General features: G+C 43.6%; 1 protein-coding gene across 6 annotated transcripts in view; it reads left to right on the top strand.

Annotated features, from left to right (window-relative positions):
* The window catches only part of Arhgap10 (Rho GTPase activating protein 10), a 258556-nt gene that overhangs the window by 154868 nt on the left and 83476 nt on the right, over window positions 1-20212 (top strand). For 2 of the 6 annotated variants that reach the window (XM_031340368.1, XM_031340367.1), the window contains 4 exons: window positions 358-445; window positions 7309-7367; window positions 12511-12616; window positions 14162-14321. In XM_031340368.1, the coding sequence (XP_031196228.1) occupies window positions 358-445; window positions 7309-7367; window positions 12511-12616; window positions 14162-14321 (413 nt within the window). Of the gene's footprint in view, window positions 1-357; window positions 446-7308; window positions 7368-12510; window positions 12617-14161; window positions 14322-20212 lie in introns of those variants that run through there. The other 4 variants (XR_004110059.1, XR_004110057.1, XR_004110058.1 and 1 more) reach the window with 3 other exon arrangements.

Here is a 20212-nt window from a genome sequence, read left to right as displayed (position 1 = left end):
TAGTAATGATGTAGACAAGCCCTCACGGAATGCTCAGGACACAGTGTAGTAATGATGTAGACAAGCCCCGCATGCTCTGAGCTGTTGCTGCTGAGTGAGTGACAGCCTCCTTTCCCATGAGCTACCCTGTTGAAACGCCATAGTCTACATCTTAGATCCTTTTGCCTTTCCTGCAGATTTTCTGAAGTCCTAGGGTTATCTACAAATAGAGTATAGTTCATGCTTCATTAAAAGATTGCATACAATACTTTTCTTGAGAAACTGTTGTTTGGCCACTTAAAATTGGAAGTTTTGTGAGCTAGTTGGATCTCTAGATGGTTAGGTTTTTAACTTTTTTTTTTCCTTGCTGTCCACCAGATGTAAAAATGTGCAATGAGCTGGACCTGGAGAATTCTGCAGATTGGGAAGTGAAGACAGTGACAAGTGCCTTGAAACAGTATCTGAGGTGAGACACCAGGCGCCCACCCCACAGAAGTGGCAGTAGTCATATTGATACTTACTAACATGAGATGTCTCCAAGGTATGTTCCAAGTAATGTTCCAGGAAAGGAGACCAGCAGTGTCTTAGTCACCGTTCTGTTGCTGAAGAGACACCATGGCCAAGGCAACTTAACAAAGGAAGGCATTTAATTGAGGGCTTGCTTACAGAATCACAGAGTTAGTCCATGATCATTATGGCAAGAAGCATGGTGGTAGGCAGGCAGGCATGGCACTGCAACAGTAGCTGAGAGCTCACACCTGATTCATAAGTTGTAGACACACACACACACACACACACACACACACACACACACACACACACACACACAGACAGAGACAGACACACACATGAGAGAGAGAGAGAGAGAGAGAGAGACAGACAGACAGACAGACAGACAGACAGACAGACAGACAGAGGAGAGACATGGCATTTTGAATCCTCAGAGTCCAACCCCAGTGAATCACCCTCAGTGATCCACCTTCTCTAATTAGTCTGCACCTGTTAATCCTTCCCAACCAGCTCTGTTAACTGGGGCCCAAACACTCAAATGTATGAGCCTACGGGGCTGCTACTTAGACCACCACAAACACCACTGTTGGGTAAACTGCAGCAGAGGACCCTTGGATCTTGAAGTAGATGCAGAACATTTCCATTATACATTATGTAGCAAGAGAGTAAGGAAGGCTGGTTATAAAATACATTGAATCTTTTATTTATGTTTTAAACTAAAGGGAAGACTGTTTTAATTTCACTATTTTGAACAGAAAAATATAAGACATAAAAGTACTTGAAAAATTTGCTTGTTTAGGTTTTTAAGACCTTTTCAGATGTTATTACAGAAAAGAACATAGGGCTGGGATGAGAAAGCGTTGTTGTTTCGTTTCTTGGGTAAAGGAGCTTTCTGATGAAAGCTACAGTTTACTGAAGAGCAGCAACTGGGAGCAGCAATTACAGCTGTACTTCTCTGCCGTGGCTCTTTGAGGTTTGATGTTTCCATGGCAGAAAGGGTGACAGGTGGCGTGCTTGGCCAGTGCAGGGCAAAGGTAGGGTGCACAAACAATTGTAGGGTGATTTCCCCATGTAATTACACTGGCTTCCATGAGTCCATGAGAACCTATGTTTTACTGTATAGTTTTTACAATGATGAAGCATGTCACACCGTGAGACCCCCGAGAGGGGAACATGGCGGCTCCTCGTGGCTCGCTGTGCTGCTCCGGCACACATCTCACCTTCGTTTCAGCCTTTGCCCTGTCCCTTTATTTCTGATACTAAAAAGATTTTTTTTTTGCAGATATATTACAGTGCTAATACACACTTATATGAATAATCTATATAAAACAGAAAGACTTGCAAAAAGGGTAACCAGAATATAATTATTCTGGCCATCAGCATTGGTACCATCCAGTGATCCTCAGCTTGTGCTGACAGGGTTTAGATGAGGTTGATAATTCATATGGTTGCTGGCCTTTGAGTCTGATTTAAGGCGTACAATCCTCCCTGCCCCCTGCCAATGGCGCTTGTTGATGACTGTTTTTTAAATAGAGAGCTGTACATTGTCTGTGGTCTTTTATACCTTCATGGTGTTATAAAGCATGGTTCTCTAACCTTTGAATTTCCTGAAACATGGTTACACCTGTAGCCTTAGTTAGGGTCGGATCAGGTCACATTTAATCAGCTTCTTTAAGTAGCCCATCACAGTGGTGCCACTTTCTTCCTGTTGTCTCCTGTCAGCTTGTCATTACTGCTGCTTGTATTGTGAGTCTTACTAAAATTTGACATTGAGTTCAGGTATTCCTTACCAGCTTTTGAGCATTTCATTTAAATATATTTCTCATTCTTAAACTATTGTGTATATGATTGTTACTTTTAGTTGTTTCAGCATCAGAAACAAAGCTACACATACATCCGTGCTATCTAGCTGGCCATGATACTGGCCGTGGTTTGGATGATACTGACTGTGGTTTGGATGAGCATTGGAATGACCGAGCTCTGTGGCTTTGGATGTAAGTTCCCTGGAGAGAGATGTGTCTTGTGAGTGCTGTTCACTGTGGTGTCCCTTTCTGTCACTGAAGAATGCTAGCAGCGTTTTCAACTAGAGGTGATTGGCCATCTACAGGATAACTGATGACATCTGCATACTTTCTCTCATTTATTTATCTTAATTTTGTGTGTATGGATGTTTTACCTCATGTATGTGCACTGTCTGTGGAGGCCAGGGGAAGGCATCAAGCTCCCTTTGGAACCGGAGTTCCAAAGGATTCTTATCTGTCATGTGGGTTCCAGGGACTGATCCTGAGTCTTCTGGAAGAGCACTTAGTAATCTTGACTTCTAAGCCGACTGTGCAAACCCTGCATACTTTTTTTTTTTAAATTGTCACAGGTACTGGAGGGAGTCTTATTGACATCTGTAGGTAGGGCTTGGGAGGGAGCTGTTAATCCCTCCTTCTTTCTGTAAAGAATTATTTAATGCTGTATATCATATTCTTCAGTCGCGCTGCAGTTGAGAGTGCCTCTGTTAGGTGGGCAGAGGAAAGAGTGGATGGGGCAAGGATAGAATGGTTGGTATGCTCCTCTCTGGCAAGCTGGCCTTGGATCCATCAAACAGTAGATTGATCCGTTAGACCTAGTGCAGATAAAGAAACTGTCCAAATGACAGTTATTGATTAAACATTGACCTCTTGATGGTAACTGTGCTTCCTGCTTCTCTCCTCTCGGGGTTCTTTTCTTTTCCCTTGTTGGGGAGTTAACTTGGTAAAACCGGGACTTCGTATTCACATGCACGCTTTGTGTTTGAACCTCGAGAGCCTCTGGAGCTGGTTCCTTACTAGGGCTGGCCTGGGTTGCATTATCCCTTCTCTCGGTACACTGCTTTTTCCCATTGAACTTCACTTTAAACCAGCCACTGCATACAGAAAAACATTATGTGACACCGTTATTGTATAACTTGGTCAGAAATCCGGCATTCTGCCTGTGTTGAGTGATTTTCCTAACATGGCAGAAGGAAGTGCTGTGCCCTGGCAGAGACAGGTGGCAGCCTTTCCTCCTGGACTGTGCTTAGCAACTGTAGGCGCATCAGTTAGGATTTAGGTGGTATTCTTTTCTGATTGATGTTTTAAGTGGGAGAAGATTTAAGGTTTTTTCCCCCTGCCCCCGTGTTTCCTATGGAATTATGGCCAAAGCCAGTAGCCTTTTCTGGCCTGAGAGGGATTGCTATGTATGTGATGAGGTAAGGATGCGAGGTCCAAAGCCAGCGGATAGCCAGGGTCAGTGTCCCAGCTCTGTCACTCACAAAACCAGGACGTAGCTATGAACCGCCCATTTCTCTCCTCTCAACCTTTTGCCTGTGATTCGCCCTGCACTTGCCAGCCTCTATTAGATTCGAGCAAAGCTAGAGGTGGAGGAGAGACGCAGGTGAGGCACCTGGCAGAAGTAGAAGCAGAAGCAGCGAAGCAGCCTGGCTGTGTCACAGAACAAATCAGGACCAGTAAGCGGTGCAGTGCCCCTCCCCTTGGCCCTTCCATTGCTTTCCTGCTGACCTGGGCTGTGAGAGGCCTGGTTCCCACCCTCTGTGTGATTTACATCTGGGCACAGTGATGTGTTCATTGCCACAGTTTCCCATTGTCAGGCAAAACTGAGCAGTTTGTGAGGTTTCTACTGAAGTGATTTTTTTAACCTGGAGTAATTTCTTTTAAGTGTGGAAGTTGGAATGGGTTTATAGGGAAGGAAACACCAGCTTGGGTAAATATTCCGATTTACATCCTCCAACAGATCTGATGGGTGGCCGGGTGGGAGGCTGGGAGATGCAGTGACTCCGTGTAATAAAGTTTGCATGGAGAATTTGTAATTGTTTCTAATTACTGCTTCCCTAACATTAATGGTATTTGGTTTTTCGGCTGTATTGTCAGCTAGACGTGTGGCAGTGATACAAGTAGATGGTACTGAGACACACGTGCAGTTTTTTTGGTGAAGAAATACCCTCTTTGGTGTTGCTCTGTGTCCGGTTTTTCCCTTTTCAACCTAGCACCCAGACTTTTCTTCTGTGAAAATGGATACTTTTTCCCTTTCTTTGCTATTTCTGCTCCCTGCTCTGTGCTTAGAAACCCCCCTGTCTCCCCTCCCTCCTGAAAACTGACCTATTGGCTGTGATGTCACTGGCACGTTTGTTTTTAGTTAGGAATAAGGGAAAGGAGGGGGAGGAGAGGGGCTGAGGCAGCTGGTTCACTGTGTTGTGGCTTGTGGCTGTTGGAAAGGGACACTTGTGTCCCTGTGTACACTGGCACCCAGGCTGTGTGCAGGCAACATGTCTGCAAACAGTTTTTTTTTTTATAATAGCTTTTTTAAAATAGATTTTCTTCATGAATCTCACATGCATATTTTATCCTTTTATTAATACAAGCATTGAGGTAGTGTATACCTTTTACAGCTTTTGTGAATATAGTTGATTTGGAGTGAGCTGCACCATTGGTAGTATACATTTTCATAGGCTTGGTGTCTTTATACTCCTACGAAACCATCACCATAATCAATGCTTCTCTAAGTTTCCTTGTGCTTCTTTTGGTGTTCCTTCCTTCATCACGGCACGTCCATAGGGAACCTTTATGTGCTTTCCAGCTTTAGAAGTGGAATCGTTCACTGGGTACTTCAGAAACTTATTCTGACTTAGAGTAATTGTTGAGATCCATTGATCTATTGCTGTGTATTTGGGTGGTCTGTACCTCTTGGCTGCTGTACATAAAACTGCTCAATGCCTTGGTATAAATCTTTGAGACAAAGATTTTCATTTCTTTTGGATGAATCCTTGGGCAAACACCTGGGCCATGTGGGAGGTATATGCCTAACTGTTTGGAAACGGATCGTCTTTTCCAAATGTGACCCAGTTTCTCAAGCTCCCCACCGACAGTACCCACAAGTCCTGCTCTCTCTGCGACCTCTGAGTGAGGTCACCATCCTTACGTTAGTCACTCTGGTAAATGAGTGCTGCCACCTTGTTGTTCTTTCAAGTGTCTGCCCATGTCTTTCCTTGTTTAAGAAAGAAGATTGCCCTTTTTAAAGTTCTTCGTACATCATAGAACTAAGTCCCTTTTCACATGTTCCAGTGTAAGCCTCCCTGCGCGTGTGCATGCACGCATGCATGCTGACCAGAGCTTGACTTTGGGTGTCACTGCAGTATGTTTTGAGATAGAATCCATTGAACCTGGAGCTTATTGATCATTTGGTCAGCACTTGGAAGAAGGATCCTCATGCCCCGGCCTCCACAAAGTAGATACATATGTAGTACCACAGTCAGCTTTTGATATAGCTGTTCTTGTCCCAGACATTTTACCCACTGAAACATCTCTTCTGCTTCTCTACTTTTATTGAAATCAAAGAATGTACTGCCTTTGACTTGAACTTTTTTAAGTTGACAGAGATGTGTTTCGTAGCCCAGAATATGGTTTCTCTTACCCAATTTTCTGTATGCAGTGTCTGTTAAGTATTCTGTGTTTGGGCAGATGGTCACTTAAGTAAAGGATATGCACTTGGGTGAAAGAAGTGGGAAGTTTTGCTCAAACATTGTTTCCTACCCAGTTTCTTTTCTACTTGTTCTGTCAGTGATGAAGACAGAAAGATTCAAATTTGAGGCTGCAGTTGTGGGTTTGCCTGCTCCATGCAATCTTGTCAGATTCTGCTCATGTATTTCAAGCTCTGTTGCTTGATCTATGAGTAAGCACTTGGTTTGTTCCCAGTGAGGCAGCCCTTTTAGCAGTGCGGACAGCCTTCCTTATCCATGGCGTGTGTGTGTGTGTGTGTGTGTGTGTGTGTGTGTGTGTGAGAGAGAGAGAGAGAGAGAGAGAGAGAGAGAGAGAGAGAGAGAGAGAGGAGAAAGAGAGAGTGTGTGGATGTGGGTGTATGCATGTGTGTATATTTGACTGTGTTTTAAACGTTTCAAGATGAATTCTGAGTCTCAGGTTTATAGCCTTTCAAATGCTCACAGTCCCCGCCCGAGCGGTTCTCAGATTGACACTTGTTCTCTGGGGGTTATGCAGTTAACAGCCCTGGCCCGGCAAAGATATATTAACATATTATATTGGCAGGATTGATTAAAGCTCAGCATCATGCTACTGTTTGCATAATGCAGTTTGCAGAAAACTAAGTACTGTGTGTGTTATTGCATTGCTGTCATTCTGATTCTATCTTACTGTTTCATAGCCACAGACTACAAAGCCATCTTCTTTTTTATTAATGTTTCCTCTTTATCAGTGGTTCTCAACCTTCTTTAATACAGTTCCTCATGTTATGCTGACCCTCAGCCATAAACATATTTCATTGCTACATTATAACTATAATCTTGCTGTGGTTATGAATCATAATGTAACTATCTGATATCCAGCCCCAAGGGGCTTGGGAACCACTCGTCTGTATGTATTTAGGTATAAAAATTAAAAAAAGTTGTTTTAATAGAAATATCAAGAGAGGCTTTGTTGTTTCTTTAATATTTTCTGTGTATTCTTTTGATATCAATATTTTAAAGATGCCTTTCAAAACTATCCTGTATTGCTTATACCATAAGGTATAAGGTACTTTGCAAGATTAGATATGAAACCTGGTATGCTTAGACCTGGTAAGAATTTGTGGTTGGTTAAGAGTTAACTAGGGGACTAGTCTAGGGGAAATAGCAGTTAGTAAAGTAGTCATTGTGGTCACTTATCTTTTGGTATGTGAAAGTGTCTGGCAGGGAGAGCTGGCATGTTAGCTCAGAAGTGCACAGGGGGTTCGATACACTGTGAATAAACTTAGAGATGATGTCTGGCTGTGTTTGGTAAATGGGCTGTGTTTCTTTTTTTCCAGGAGTCTTCCAGAGCCTCTCATGACCTACGAGTTACACAGAGACTTCATTGTTCCAGCCAGTAAGTATTCTGTGGGTGTACAAAGACTCAGGTTTGTGGTTGACGGTGTGCACACATTAAATATTTCCACATGAAAATTTAAGTTAATGCTTTTGCCATCTGTGTTAAAGGGGAGAGATCATTTTAGAATTCACTTCCTTCTTCTGAAAGTGAACAAAAAGATTTGGTAACAGATCTGCCATGGACATCAGTGCCAACCGATTGCTTCATTGCCCCCAGTAGATGCTAGATATGTCAGGCCACAGCAGATGCTTGACTCTGGGAACTGGTTCTGTCCACATCACACTCTTCTTACACACTACAGATGCATAGTATTGGCCTGAGCTCCCTGCTGCAGAACAGGCCAGTGCTCAGCTTGTAGGAGGTCGGAGAGATGCTGGGTCTGGAGATGTTGTAGTCTGGACAGACATTTATATGGACATTACAGACAGGATTAGGAAATAATGCCAGAAGCCCAGACTACTTGATAATGAGTTATATAGGATCCAGGTTGGAATGAAAAGGCCAGTAGCTGGTGGACTTTAAGTCGAGGTTCGGTGTTTTCTGACTCATTCCCACTGGAGTGTTTGCTCCAGCACTGTGCACCTGCAGGGAGAGTTGGCTGCGTGCAGACAGACTCGGTGTGTTCTCTTTCACGGAGCTCTGGTTTTTGTCCTTAGTGCATGCTGCTTAATCATTCTTATGAAGGATACTCATGCTAGGTAATTAAGAGGTAGGAAAATTGAGGCTGAGACATATTAAGTAACTACAGATTACACAGACCCTTGTGTAAAATTAGAACTCAGCTCCACTGGCTAGATTTTGCAATATTGGTTTTCATAGGTGCCCCAACAGTGAGTGAAATTGTACCTCCACGTGCCGTGGACATTTTCGATAGGTTATGCACTGACAGTAGCTGAGATTGTACCCCGCCTGCACTGCACTCCCTGGATCTGTTTTACAGTTTAAACTGTTGAAAAGCTTATAGCAATCCCGATGGGTCCTGTAGCACTGCTGCCTTCTTGTGAGGTCCCAGCTCCAGACTGTTTGAGAGTCCTACTCTGTGTCAGAAAGGATCAGTGTCTTGGTCACATTATGTTACACGCACAAAGAAAGGCCAGAGTACAGTTGTGTTCAGAATTATTCTGAAAAAGAGAACTTGTATGAGCAAGGAGGTGGGAAGGTTTGGGTTTTTTTTTTTTTTTTTTTTTTTTTTTTTTGGCAAGAACACAAGCAAATGCTTAGTTGTTTTGATTTCTTCCCTGTGGCATTTTTGGCAAACAAAAGATAGAAATTAAATTTAGTTGGAGGACAGTTTCAGGTTGTTTGTCTTAGAGCCTGGAAAAAGCCAGGCTGTGCCAACTCGCATCTAGAATTCTTTGCATTCTGGAGAAAGAGTGATTATGGAATGAGGTTTTAAATCACCACAAGTTAGTGTCATGAGAATTATTACCATGTGTGACTAACAGTGGAGTGTTCAGAATCCTGATGTCAATGTCTGTATCCAGATGAGGAAGTTCCTACACATCAGGAGGCAATGAAGCCCGAAATGTGGGCTTTGCTGGTCTATTCAGTTGTGTTGCTAAGAATCGAATTGATGCAGTAGGGCTCTGTCACCCGTGTTTTTCTCCTGATTTTTGTGGTCTTGCTGTAATAGTTTGCATACTGATTTGAATTACAATTCTACTGTAAAGGAATACTGTAGTTCCCATAGTTGCTGGCATGGACTTGTACCTAAGTACACTTGTAGTTAGAAGGGCCCACACTAATCTGGTTTAATGAAGGAAACTACACGTGCTTAATGAGTTTGTTTACTTAGGAGTCCAGTGTGTTCATGGCAATTTGATGTCTCATTTTCCTTTCTTATGAGTACCTTCCTCTGTGTTCGGTGTCTCTTGGGAAAGAGCGTGGGAGTAGTTCCTCTGATATTGCATATGCACTTGTAAGTATTGAATGCAGTTACAGAATTCAGATGGGTCTCATTCAGAATGAGCCTCCTTTTGAGTGTTGGTAAATTGGGATTGTGGTTAAACTGTCTTTCTCCACTGGAAACAACCCAGCTTCCCTTGCTTTGTTCCTTGTCTGTGAGCTCAGTTGATGGCTAAAATGACCCCAGCAGGCAGCCTTTGTCGCTGCCCCTGGTGTTTGATTCTTCTCCACTGTGTGTTGTTTCCTTCTCTTCTGTGATCCTGTGAGAGTGCATCTTCTCTCCTTCACTGAGGGCTCCTGGCCCCTGTCATTTCCTTTCATTGCTTTATTTTTTATCATTTTCTGTCAAGTATGTGAGTTTCTAATATAAAGAAGATAAGAATTTGGTTTTATATTTTCACTACAAAGTGTATTATTTTTTTCTTACTGTAAAAGAAAAACTGAGCTGTGAGTATGGGAACACGTGAGAGGCATTTTTCAATTTCAGAATTGAAAGCCTTTGTTAACCACATTTATTTGGTTTACTAAATGAACTAAAAGCACCTATCCGCGAGAAACTATACCATACTTTTGGGGGCAGAAGCCAGCAATCCACAAATATCTTGAATTTGTTTGCTTGAGAATTGAAAGGATTGTGTGAACCTGTGCAAAGCTGGTAACAACCACGTGAAGGCCTTCCTCTGTGAAGCCTACTGCCTTTGAGATTACGGTGTAGTCCATTCTCATGAGATTATGATGTAGTCCATTCTCGTGAGATTACGATGCAGTCCATTCTCGTGAGATTACGATGTAGTCCATTCTCGGTAGCCTACAGTCTCCACATGTCAGTGGTGAGCACAGACCCATCCTGCTGGGTTGGACTCACTTTGGACTTAGCATGAGACAGACAACCTAATCCTCAGTACCTGGCCTTGGGTACTTAGAAACATCTCCCGCCAGTCGCTCAGACGAGAGTACTTGTATTTCTGTGTTGTGTGTGTGCTTTCTGTAGTCGGGCTGCTTTGCAGCACACCGATTAACCACGTCATTTCTGATGAGAGACAGCTAACTTGGGAGTCAGGGCGTGGCATTTGCATAACCAGAGCCTTCCATTCCCTTCTGGTTGGGACATACACATGAAGAAGGATGCAGATATGTGGTTATTACAGGGGTTGAACATGCAATGTCTCCTGTTTCCAGTAGGTGAGGACCACAGGAGAACAGTAGTACATTTTGCATGGTGACTGAGGCTAGTGTCTCCCATAGGATCTGCCTGAAACTTCCTTACAATAGTATTGACACGTGTCATTTGCATATTAAAATAATATAACATTGTCTGCCTGTGTTTTCTGTTAAGCTCTAGTAAGCTTGTTTATGCTCAAGCCTTTGTTGTTAGGATATTGTAAGTAAGTAGGCACAGAGGTGTGGGGATGCTGATGCGTTGTTTCCCAATTGATTTATTTTTCTATCACAGCAAACTCTTTAATAAAGTCTCTGGCACATAACAGGAATTTAGTGTATGGCTAATTAAGTACCCTAGATAAAAATGATATGTTTTCATCTTCGTCAGCTGATATCAATGAAAATCCTGCAAGATGCATATCGTGTTAGTGATGGAAATAATGTAATTTAGCAAACTTTTGGAGGTAGAAGGACTATGTTACATTATGGAGGTGTCTCTAAATGGAAGGGTGTGATGTCAAAACAGTATAAGTTGAAAAGCTAAAAAATCAGACACAGAAAAAGACAGGCATGTTCAGGAGACAGACAGACAGACAGACACACACACACACACACGAATGAAGGCAGAGCGAGACAGAGAGACAGATACAGACACACACACAACTCTGAGAGAGATACTGATTTAATGATCTCTATGTAGTAGGTCCCTGGGAAGAAGAGCTAGAGACATGAAGGGGAAATCTCTACTCTTTTTCTCAGATAGCTTTAAAATGTTGTTCATGGTTAGACATGAAGAGTACCATCACTAGAGGGCAGGAAACTTATCTATTTAGCTTATATTTCTAAGTGCCGAATCCTAAAATAACAAACTCAAATTTTACTGTAGGAAGCTGCTTATTAGTGGCAGGGTAGGCTCTGAAGCTAGCATTCTTCCATCACAAAGCCTTCAGAGTTCTAAATATTTGATGATAAGATTGCTGTCTTTGATAGTCTTCATTTTGTTGGAGCCCTATAACTACTTCTTCAGAGTTTCTGCTTTTATTTTGTTATTTAAAAATCAGAGCATTATGCTCTGAGATTAAGCCCTCTTTGCTAATAACTTCTTCAACATTATGCAGTCCTCTTAATTGACATCTGTAGATTTTTACATAAAGTCTCTGTAGTCAACAGCTCTTTTGCCTCCGCTATTTTGATGTTTGATATTTGAGGCCTCTGTGTCCTGCAGGGCTAGCGAGTTCCTAGGTATACATTCTGGTCCTTCGTCATACACTGCTAACCGGTGAGAAGCCATGTGTTCTCCCTGGCTGACATTCTCGTTGTAGGTCCATATAATAATCATCTGAGGACAGCTCACTTGTGTCAGCACCCTCAGAAGTCAGAGTAGCAGTGCTAGCCCTTCTTACCCTGTGTCTCTGGACCCTCCCAGCACCATCCACTGTAGGCACCCCCGTCTCTGCCCCTCCTTCCCTTTACGCCCCGCCTCACCCTAGCACTTCCTCATAGGGCCCTATGTGGCTTGTGTGCTTTCTCTTGGTTAGGTATCCTAAATGCACACTTTTTCTTCTGTCATGTGCATTACCATACACCATCAAAATAAGGCATGAGTTCAGTTTAGAATTGCTCCTTTCTGGGGTGCCTAAGTAATGTAACTTGAGCATACATTTTGGGGGAGATTCACTTGAGCCTGTAGCTGAAAGGATTGATATTGGACTTGTGTTTCCTGGTGGATTGCCAAAGACTGACGAGTGTCATGTGAGCTTCAAGCTGACTAGAAAGGATGCTTTTCAGGGGGCTGGCTGTTAGAGCTGTCTGTGCTGTTAAACACTAGCCCGGGAAAGGCTCGGCTCATGCACCCGTGAAGCTGTGTGGGAGCCACCTGAAAGGTGAAGGGACAGTCTAACCTTAACCGTGGTGACAAAGAGACTTTAATTTTCTCCAAAAGCTGCCCACAGTGATTAAATTCACTCTTTTTTTTTTTTTTCCCAGCTCCTAAACAAACTGTTATCAATCGTAGTTAAGGGCAATATGTTTCATTCTGAGTACTATTGATCACTTTTCCTTTTCCTTATAAAAGAAAGCGGCAGCCCGGAATCCCGTGTTAACGCCATCCACTTCTTGGTACACAAACTGCCAGAGAAGAATAAGGAGATGTTGGATATCTTGGTGAAGCATCTAACCAAGTGAGTGTTCCTTCCCCATCAGTTCTCCCTCAGTGCTGTAGGTGCTGCTGTTGTTTCTAGCGCTGAGCTGTGCACCCCAGCCCCGGGGGCCTGACCTGAGGACCAGGCTGGGCATTTGGCCCGCTCTGTGTTTTAGACAAGGGTGGTGAAATAGAATGCTTGTTGATGCTGTGTAAGTAGCTTACCACCTCTGCCAGCAGCTCGGTGACGGAGAGGGCACTGACTGCGTATTGCCCTACACAGATTGTAGGAATAGGATTGTGAGTGTTGGCTGATTGGGCTTGGTACCAAACACATCTAATGCTGAGACTGGATGTGTCCTTTAGGTTTGTTTAATTTCATAGTGGATTCATCCATGCATTACAGTCCTGTCTGTAAAAAACAACTCCCAAATCACTATACCTGTACATTTGAATTAAGAACAGTGTTTGGAACCTATGTTTTCTCTAAATTAAAAAAAAAAGCGCCATTTGAAAGTGCCAGTGGACACGTAGTTGAACAAGGTGCATGGTAGCTCTACTCTGTGAAGCTTAGAGAGAGAAGAGGCAGATCACAGCAGACATTAAAAGGGTCTCAGCTAGGTAGGAGATGAGCGAGGTGTGTTAAGATGACAGGGAGCATGTGTTGGACTGTGAGCCCTTAGATGGGTCCTCTCTTGTAGCAGGAAGTCCGGGGTTAAGTGAAGGGCTGATGGGAGCACCTGTCTGCTGTGCTCCCCGAGCTACAAGACTGGAAGGAGGGAGTGAGGGTGTATGAAGGAGCAGATCTAATTGTTAGAAGGCTTCATGGAGTCTAGCCGTCTGTGGTAGCAAGGGGATGGCAATCTGAGAAAAGATGGGGTGTCCTCCACTCCCTTTTTCTATGTGCATGATAGACATGTGATTTGTGGAAGAAGACACACTTATTGAAATGACAAGCAGTATGACTTATGCTTGTGAAACGGACTGATTAATTTACGAGATTCCATTTTTATTTCCAATCATTGGCCCAAGACAGCTGCACAATTCTTTATATCTACACAAATCCACTTGTCTATTTAATATTGAGCACATACCTGTAAGAAATGATGACAGGGGCTGTTGAATGAAAGGCTGCTTGAAAATGAGCTAGCTAGCATGAGGTCTCTCCTCAGTGGGAACAACTTGACAGAATTGTCCTTTACTCTGGCAAGGTCCCCAGCTGTGTTAGCCTTCCATTCCTGTGACACACATCTGAGAGAGAGCTTAAGTGAGAGCTCATTGTCTTAGGGACTTCAGTCTGAGGTCAGCTGACCTAATGCTCAGGCACAAAGTGAATCAAAATACCAGCACTGAAGGAGCCTGGGACTGAGGACTGGAGGAGAAGGGAGGAAGGGTGAGATGGGGAGGGCAGGAGACAGACTAGCATGTATGTGCTGGCTGCTGTTTGGTTCAGGGGTCACAGCCAGACGCTGAAGACAGTTGTTTCTTCTGCCTTTTCGTATGTTAAGGAAATACAGAATATTGAGTGCTGTATTATTATTGTTGCCCAACTAAGATTTTTTTTTTCCTTCTAAATCAATATTAGTGTGTCGAGTCACTCGAAGCAGAATCTAATGACGGTGGCGAACTTAGGGGTGGTGTTTGGACCAACTCTGATGAGACCACAAGAAGAAACTGTTGCCGCCATCATGGATTTGAAGTTTCAGAATATCGTCGTAGAAATCTTAATTGAAAATCATGAGAAGGTATCATTGTCCTTTCTTCTTTAATAGTGGTTGTGAATGTGGCTTATTAACTTGTACACAGCTTTGTTATTAGTCTGTATTTCTGTCTCGTTATTGTTGTGAGTTTATTCCTGGGAAGCTGACATTCAGTTGTCTTCTGACGGAGTTCTGTGAATCCGATTCTTACCTGGTCTCCCCATTGCTACACTGAGGAAACGTTGCATCCAAATGCAAATGAACACACAGTGCAGATTCGGTTGTGGAAAGTGTAATTTAGTAATTAATTGACCATTTTCATTCTTGTCCTTGGATTTCCTCAACTTTATGTGTTAGTTGCATGCCTTATCCCCTTGGTCAAGCGAGAGCTTTTTAGCTCAGGGGAATAAAAAAGGAGCCAGGGACCTGCTGGTCACCCTTCTGTGGTGACAAAATACCTGGGGGGAATCAACTTAGAAGGAAGAGGGGCTTATTCTGGTTCATGACCTGAGTGGTTTCTAGGAAGCATGGTTATGGCTTGGGGCCCCGCTGAAGCATGGTAAATCATGGTGATGCTGTGCGGCCGACTGGTTGGGGTCCCTCAGGGCAGTGTGGGTATGAGAGGGTGGCTTGTGCCCAGTGCTCTTTGCTCAGCTCCTCCATTCCTCAGGACTAAGTTTCTCCCTGTTAAGAAAAGCAAAAACAGGTGTCCAGGATTGAACAAAGCAAACTTTTACCCTTAACAAGATATTAACAGTTTAACAAAAAAGCACTTTTGAGTGGGGCAGAGTTCTTATCAAGCTTTTTGGACCTCTCCTAGTTAAGAGTTCATAATTCTGCCCCTCTTCTTGTCCTAAGAATTTCAGCTTGTTACCTGCACTGCCAAATTTGGGCACTGGGGGAAGAATTTTTGGTTTAAAGTCTTCTTTTAGGTGGCTGTTGTGTTGTTCAGTACTCTGTAACCCAGGCAAAATGTGACTTTTAAAAATACAGTCTTTCGAGAAGTCCTCGAGGGCCCTACTTCTTCCATCAGGTATACATGGCCTTGCTAGCTTCCTTTCGCTGCCTGTAATGCAGGGGATATGAGAACCATAAAGATACATGGTCATTTGTGTGCTAAAAAAAAATGTAAAGATTGTAATCTATGCCAACCCTGTAGCAGGTTCTGGGACGAAGCAGTGAAGCTGGCAGGCCTGGTTGGGAAGGAGGTACCAACTGTGTCGGGCTAAAGCCTTCGACTCTTCCCTCAGCCTCTGTGCGGGTAGCTTGTTTTCTTAGGTGTACCTGTTTCTCTCTGCTGGACCATTGAGCACAGTGATACTTAGGCACGATTATGCTGACCCACTCCATCCACAGGGAATGACTGCTGATAATCCATGCATCTGGCACACCTGTGGGCCGTGGGGCAAAGGGAGAGACAGCAGACAGACATTGCCTTGAAGCCAGCTGTGAGCACAGCTCTTGCTTGTACTGGCTGCTTATTGGAGCAGTTTTGGTGCACATAAATTTACATTTATTCTGACAAGTTAAACCTCATACCTGATCTGTCAGTTTTACTGATAGGGTAAAGACAGTTTGTTTGGGACAGTGAGTCTTACTGTTTTGGTAGCATCTGGTGGTGAACTTACGCCTTCATTTATGGTCGTGTCACACTGCCATTGAGCCTCAGCATGCACCAAGTCACCAGGGAATGGCTGTTGTTCACATTTAGAGAAATACATCAGTAGACTACCATCTTCTGAATGTGATAGTAGCTCAACTATTTTAGATTCAGTCTTAGTTAGGGGACTCCAGTGTAGTTCATCCATGAGAGCTGGGCTTGCTCTTGGGTAAGGGGGACTCTAAGCCCTACTTCCAGAGAAATGACCACATGGTGTTTCTACAGGAAAGTGGTGATGACTTCCCGAGTTGATAGATTCGTAGAGATTTCTGAATAGCCCTGGTGAGCCAGTCCTTGTGTTTAGGCAGAAGAGGGCAGCCGTGCACTCAGTTCTCAGAGCTGCAGTGTTTTAGAGCCAAGCCAAGTTTGTGGTTTTTCTGTGGCTGGACACAACCTACATAGATGAGAAATGCTGAGATTTCTTTGTGTGTGTGTGTGTGTGTGTGTGTGTGTGTGTTTAATTGAAACAATCATATCACTTCCTCAACTCTATCTCTCCCAGCTCCCCTCCCCTCAGCTCCTCCCATATCCCCCTTCCAATGTTAATCTGACCATACATCTAGGACCTGTGATGTAGGTGTATCTCTTGTGGCTGGGCTTTCCACCATCTGTTGGTCCCTTCCTTGTGTCCAGTTGTCGTTTTCTGTGACAGTCTCCATATGCTGTAAAGAGAGGCTTCTTTGGTGAGGGTTTGATCATCATACTTATCCAGGAGAGGTGGAGAGCGGAGGCAGGCTGGCTCTGTAAGCAAGGCTTGAGGCTGAAGTGTAGGATGATGTGGCTGAGGTGGCAGCTCGCCTTTGTTTGCACTTCCTCACTTCCTGGCTTCCTGTGACTTTCCTTGTGTATTTCAAAGCTTCCTTCCTTCCTTCCTTCCTCCCTTCCTTCCTTCCTTTCTTTCTCTCTCTTTCTTTCTTTTTTCTGAGCAGTTAACTGGGCTGCATGTCATATATGGGGCCTGCTTTAAGGAAGAATGTATCTGCTGACAAGGGTGTTTGTGAGAACTATGTACAGATATGTGTGTCCATATTAGCTACACACCTCTATTGTACTGGAAAGTAGTGAGGGATGGAGTTCCATTGATAGACATTTCAGAATAAGAAGTAAAGAGGAGAGCGAGGCCAGGAGGGACTAAAAGGCTTGTTGAAGAAGGAAAACATTACCATAGTGCCCAGCCTGAAGGAAGTGTGCAAAAGAGAGCCATGCATGCATTGCCCATGACAGAGTGGGCAGGAGGTGCGGCAGTGATCGGTCGAAGGGGGTGCTTTATCCTCTCGTTGCTTGTTTTCCTTCCCCAGGACTAGGAAATATGTTGAGTGTAGGAACATCAGCAAAGAAAAGAGGAAGTGCCACGCTATTGAAGCAGAGATCTCCAGCTGGGTCTTGGAGTGTTTTGGAGGCCGTGATTTTCCAGCCCTTTCTTTGCTGCTGCGTCTTATAAGTTCCATATGGACTTGCTAGGAACTCACTCCATATGTCTTGCTTTCTTTTGCACACTAACATTAGGATATTGCTTTAAACGGAGTGTTCCTGGGCCAAAAACATTATCAGGGTGGTGTGTGTATTTTCTTTTCTTTGCAAGACAGAAAATTGTTTTTCCATTGTAAAATGGGTGCTCTGTACCTCCCTCAGATTTTCCAACTGTGGTTATACCCGTGGCTTTGGGACTCTTACGTACTTGTTACACATTAATTCAGAGCACTGTTGCTGAGTGCCTGATGTGTGTGACTTGGGTAAAATAAATATGAGAGTCCTGTTATAGGAAAGGAAAACTCGAGAAGTAGCCATAAGATAGAGTGTGGGAGACTGAGAGCATGCTGAGGGCTCCACGGGGAATACTGTGCGAATCTCTGGGAAGCTAGTTTGGATGCCCTGTAGAGTGGAGGTGTGCAGAACATATCCTAGGGTAGGAGATGGTTACCCCGAGAACATGACACAAAGAAATGTGAGATGAGGTTAGAAAGGGAGTCTGGCTGGGTGTGGACAAGGTGGGTGTGCCACCAGAGGACAACACAGGGTTTCAGGCAAACTTGCTTCAGGCAGCTTAATTGATTGACTAGGGTGTAAATGGCAAGTAGAGGCATACATACACAATCAGGAGGGAGACTCTGGTAGATTAAAGGCTAGATTAAAGGCACAATCAAGAAGACAGGGCTTTCCTGGTGAAAAGAATCACTCAGCAGCATCTGCTCTCTGTTCTGTGTGGCTCTCATAGGAATGTGTAAGAGCTCAGTTCTGGGAGGTCTGAGGGAACTTTACAAATAGGCAGAATGATAGTCCAAGACATGAGATCAGCTTTTAGTTCATTAAAATGCAGCATTTGTGTCTTCTGACCATAATGTGATTGGAGGTTTTTGTGTCTACAGACATTTAAAGTAGATGCTAAAACGAATGAAGTTGAGCATTGTTGTGTATGTCTATAGGACAAAGACTGAGGCAGATGGATACTAAGTTCCAGGCTACCCTGCTTAGGGAGTTTGAAAAGACTGGTTTAGTGATAGAGTACTTATTTACCTTGCACAGTCTTGTGTACTGCACCAACCCCCCTAAACAAGAACAAAACTAACAAACAACCCAGCTGTGTATGTATTCAGGAACACATGGTCACATGCCTGATTCCTTCAATGTATGTGAAAATATCTACCTAGGTACAAAATTCGTATGTATACTGCCCAGTGATAGATGAGCTTGTTCATGGGGACACAGCCAGATGGCGGTGTCTGGCTTGGACTGAGAGTGTTGCATGCCGGATGCTCTGTTTTGTGTTGCTAGAATACAAACACTGTCCTTGAGAAAATGTCAAGACTTACTATCAGTGATAAAAGAAGAGTCATAAGAGATCCTATGCTTATGTCAGAGTTGCCTAAGAGTCTGATTAAGCATGCCAGTGGCTGTCTGTGACATGAGACGTGGGAAATGGCAGGTGGCATTGGAGTCCTGCAAGAGTAAGCTTCCTGTTGGGAGCAAGGGTAAAAGTCAACCCTTGAGGGACTGGGAGTGTGCAGGAATAGGTCATAAGTGTAGATTTCCTTTAAGTTTCCATGCCAAGTGTTTCATGGTACGTCAGGAGGAAAAGCCAGACCACCACTGGAAGGAGGGACCCAGAAGGGCGTGCAGGGCCTGAGGGCTGAGCATCTGCTTGGTGCTTCCTGTCCTCGTGGGAGTAAGGATCTCTTTAAAGAGACAGCTGTAGAGTCGGCCGTAACCTTCTCAGGCATTTGTCTGTGCACATTGAACCCATCGTTAGATTTCATACATTTCAGTGCACTAAGGTCTACAACATGACTGTCCATCCAAAGGCCCTCGAAGATCCTAAAGAACTCTGAGAACATGAAAGAACACATTAATGTTAGCCTGGCTTTCTTGGGATTTTTAATTTCACATTAATGCTGAAAAAAGATGGTGCCATATAACGTAAGCATCTAGTGCCTCTCCACCAAGTCAGTTATGGAGGATCAGGACTATAATCCAGGTTCTAGCTTGTTGAATGTCTTATTTTGGCTACTGAGTATGATGGAATGGTTTGGGTTGACCTGAGCCTCACATGGAATTTCAGTTTACTCAAGTATTTCATTGATTCTCCTAGAGACAGGAGGTCGTCGAGTTTGTCCTAGGACTGATCTTTATACTTTGTAGTCTCTTTAGACTGGGTACACAGAGACTATAAAACTTTTTGTTGATGAAGGTTTTCTTGATAGCTTTTTCAAAGTAATCATGTTAGCATTTGGAATGAGGAGCCTTGTGCTACTAATTTATTTTGTTTTTGGTCAGCTCGATCCAAACCTAGACTATACCTAGGAGGAAGGACTTCCAGCTGAGGAACTGCCTCTGTCAGGCTGGCTGGTGGCATGCCCCTGAGTCATTTTCTCATTTGCTAATTGCTGCATGAGGGCTGTCTCACTATGCTCTGTACCATCCCTAGCCATGCGGGCCTGGGATGAGAAAGGTTGCTGAGCATGCAGGTTCCTGGGTGCTTTTTTAGTCAAGCTTCTGCTTGTAGCCTTCCTTGGCTTCCTCCAATGATGGCTTGTAACCTGTGAGCCAAATAAATCCTTTCATTCTGAGTTGGTTTTTTTTTTTGTTGTTGTTGTTTTTTTCTGTTTTGTTTTGATTTTGCTCAGTTTGGTCACAGCAACAGAAAGCAAACTAGGACAGGTCTATATTATATTTTTCTTGGTTTGAAATAGAGATCACTTGTGATGATCGTGCCCTGTGCAGAAAGGACAATATCTGTGTCCTTTCTGGAAGTTTCTGTCCTATGTTCTGGTTTTTTGTT

This window comes from Mastomys coucha, unplaced genomic scaffold, assembly GCF_008632895.1.
Source record: "Mastomys coucha isolate ucsf_1 unplaced genomic scaffold, UCSF_Mcou_1 pScaffold22, whole genome shotgun sequence".
Classification (NCBI taxonomy): Eukaryota; Metazoa; Chordata; class Mammalia; order Rodentia; family Muridae; genus Mastomys; species Mastomys coucha.
The sequence above is the reverse complement of the archived record's forward strand: the minus strand, read 5'-3'. Positions and strand labels throughout refer to the sequence as shown.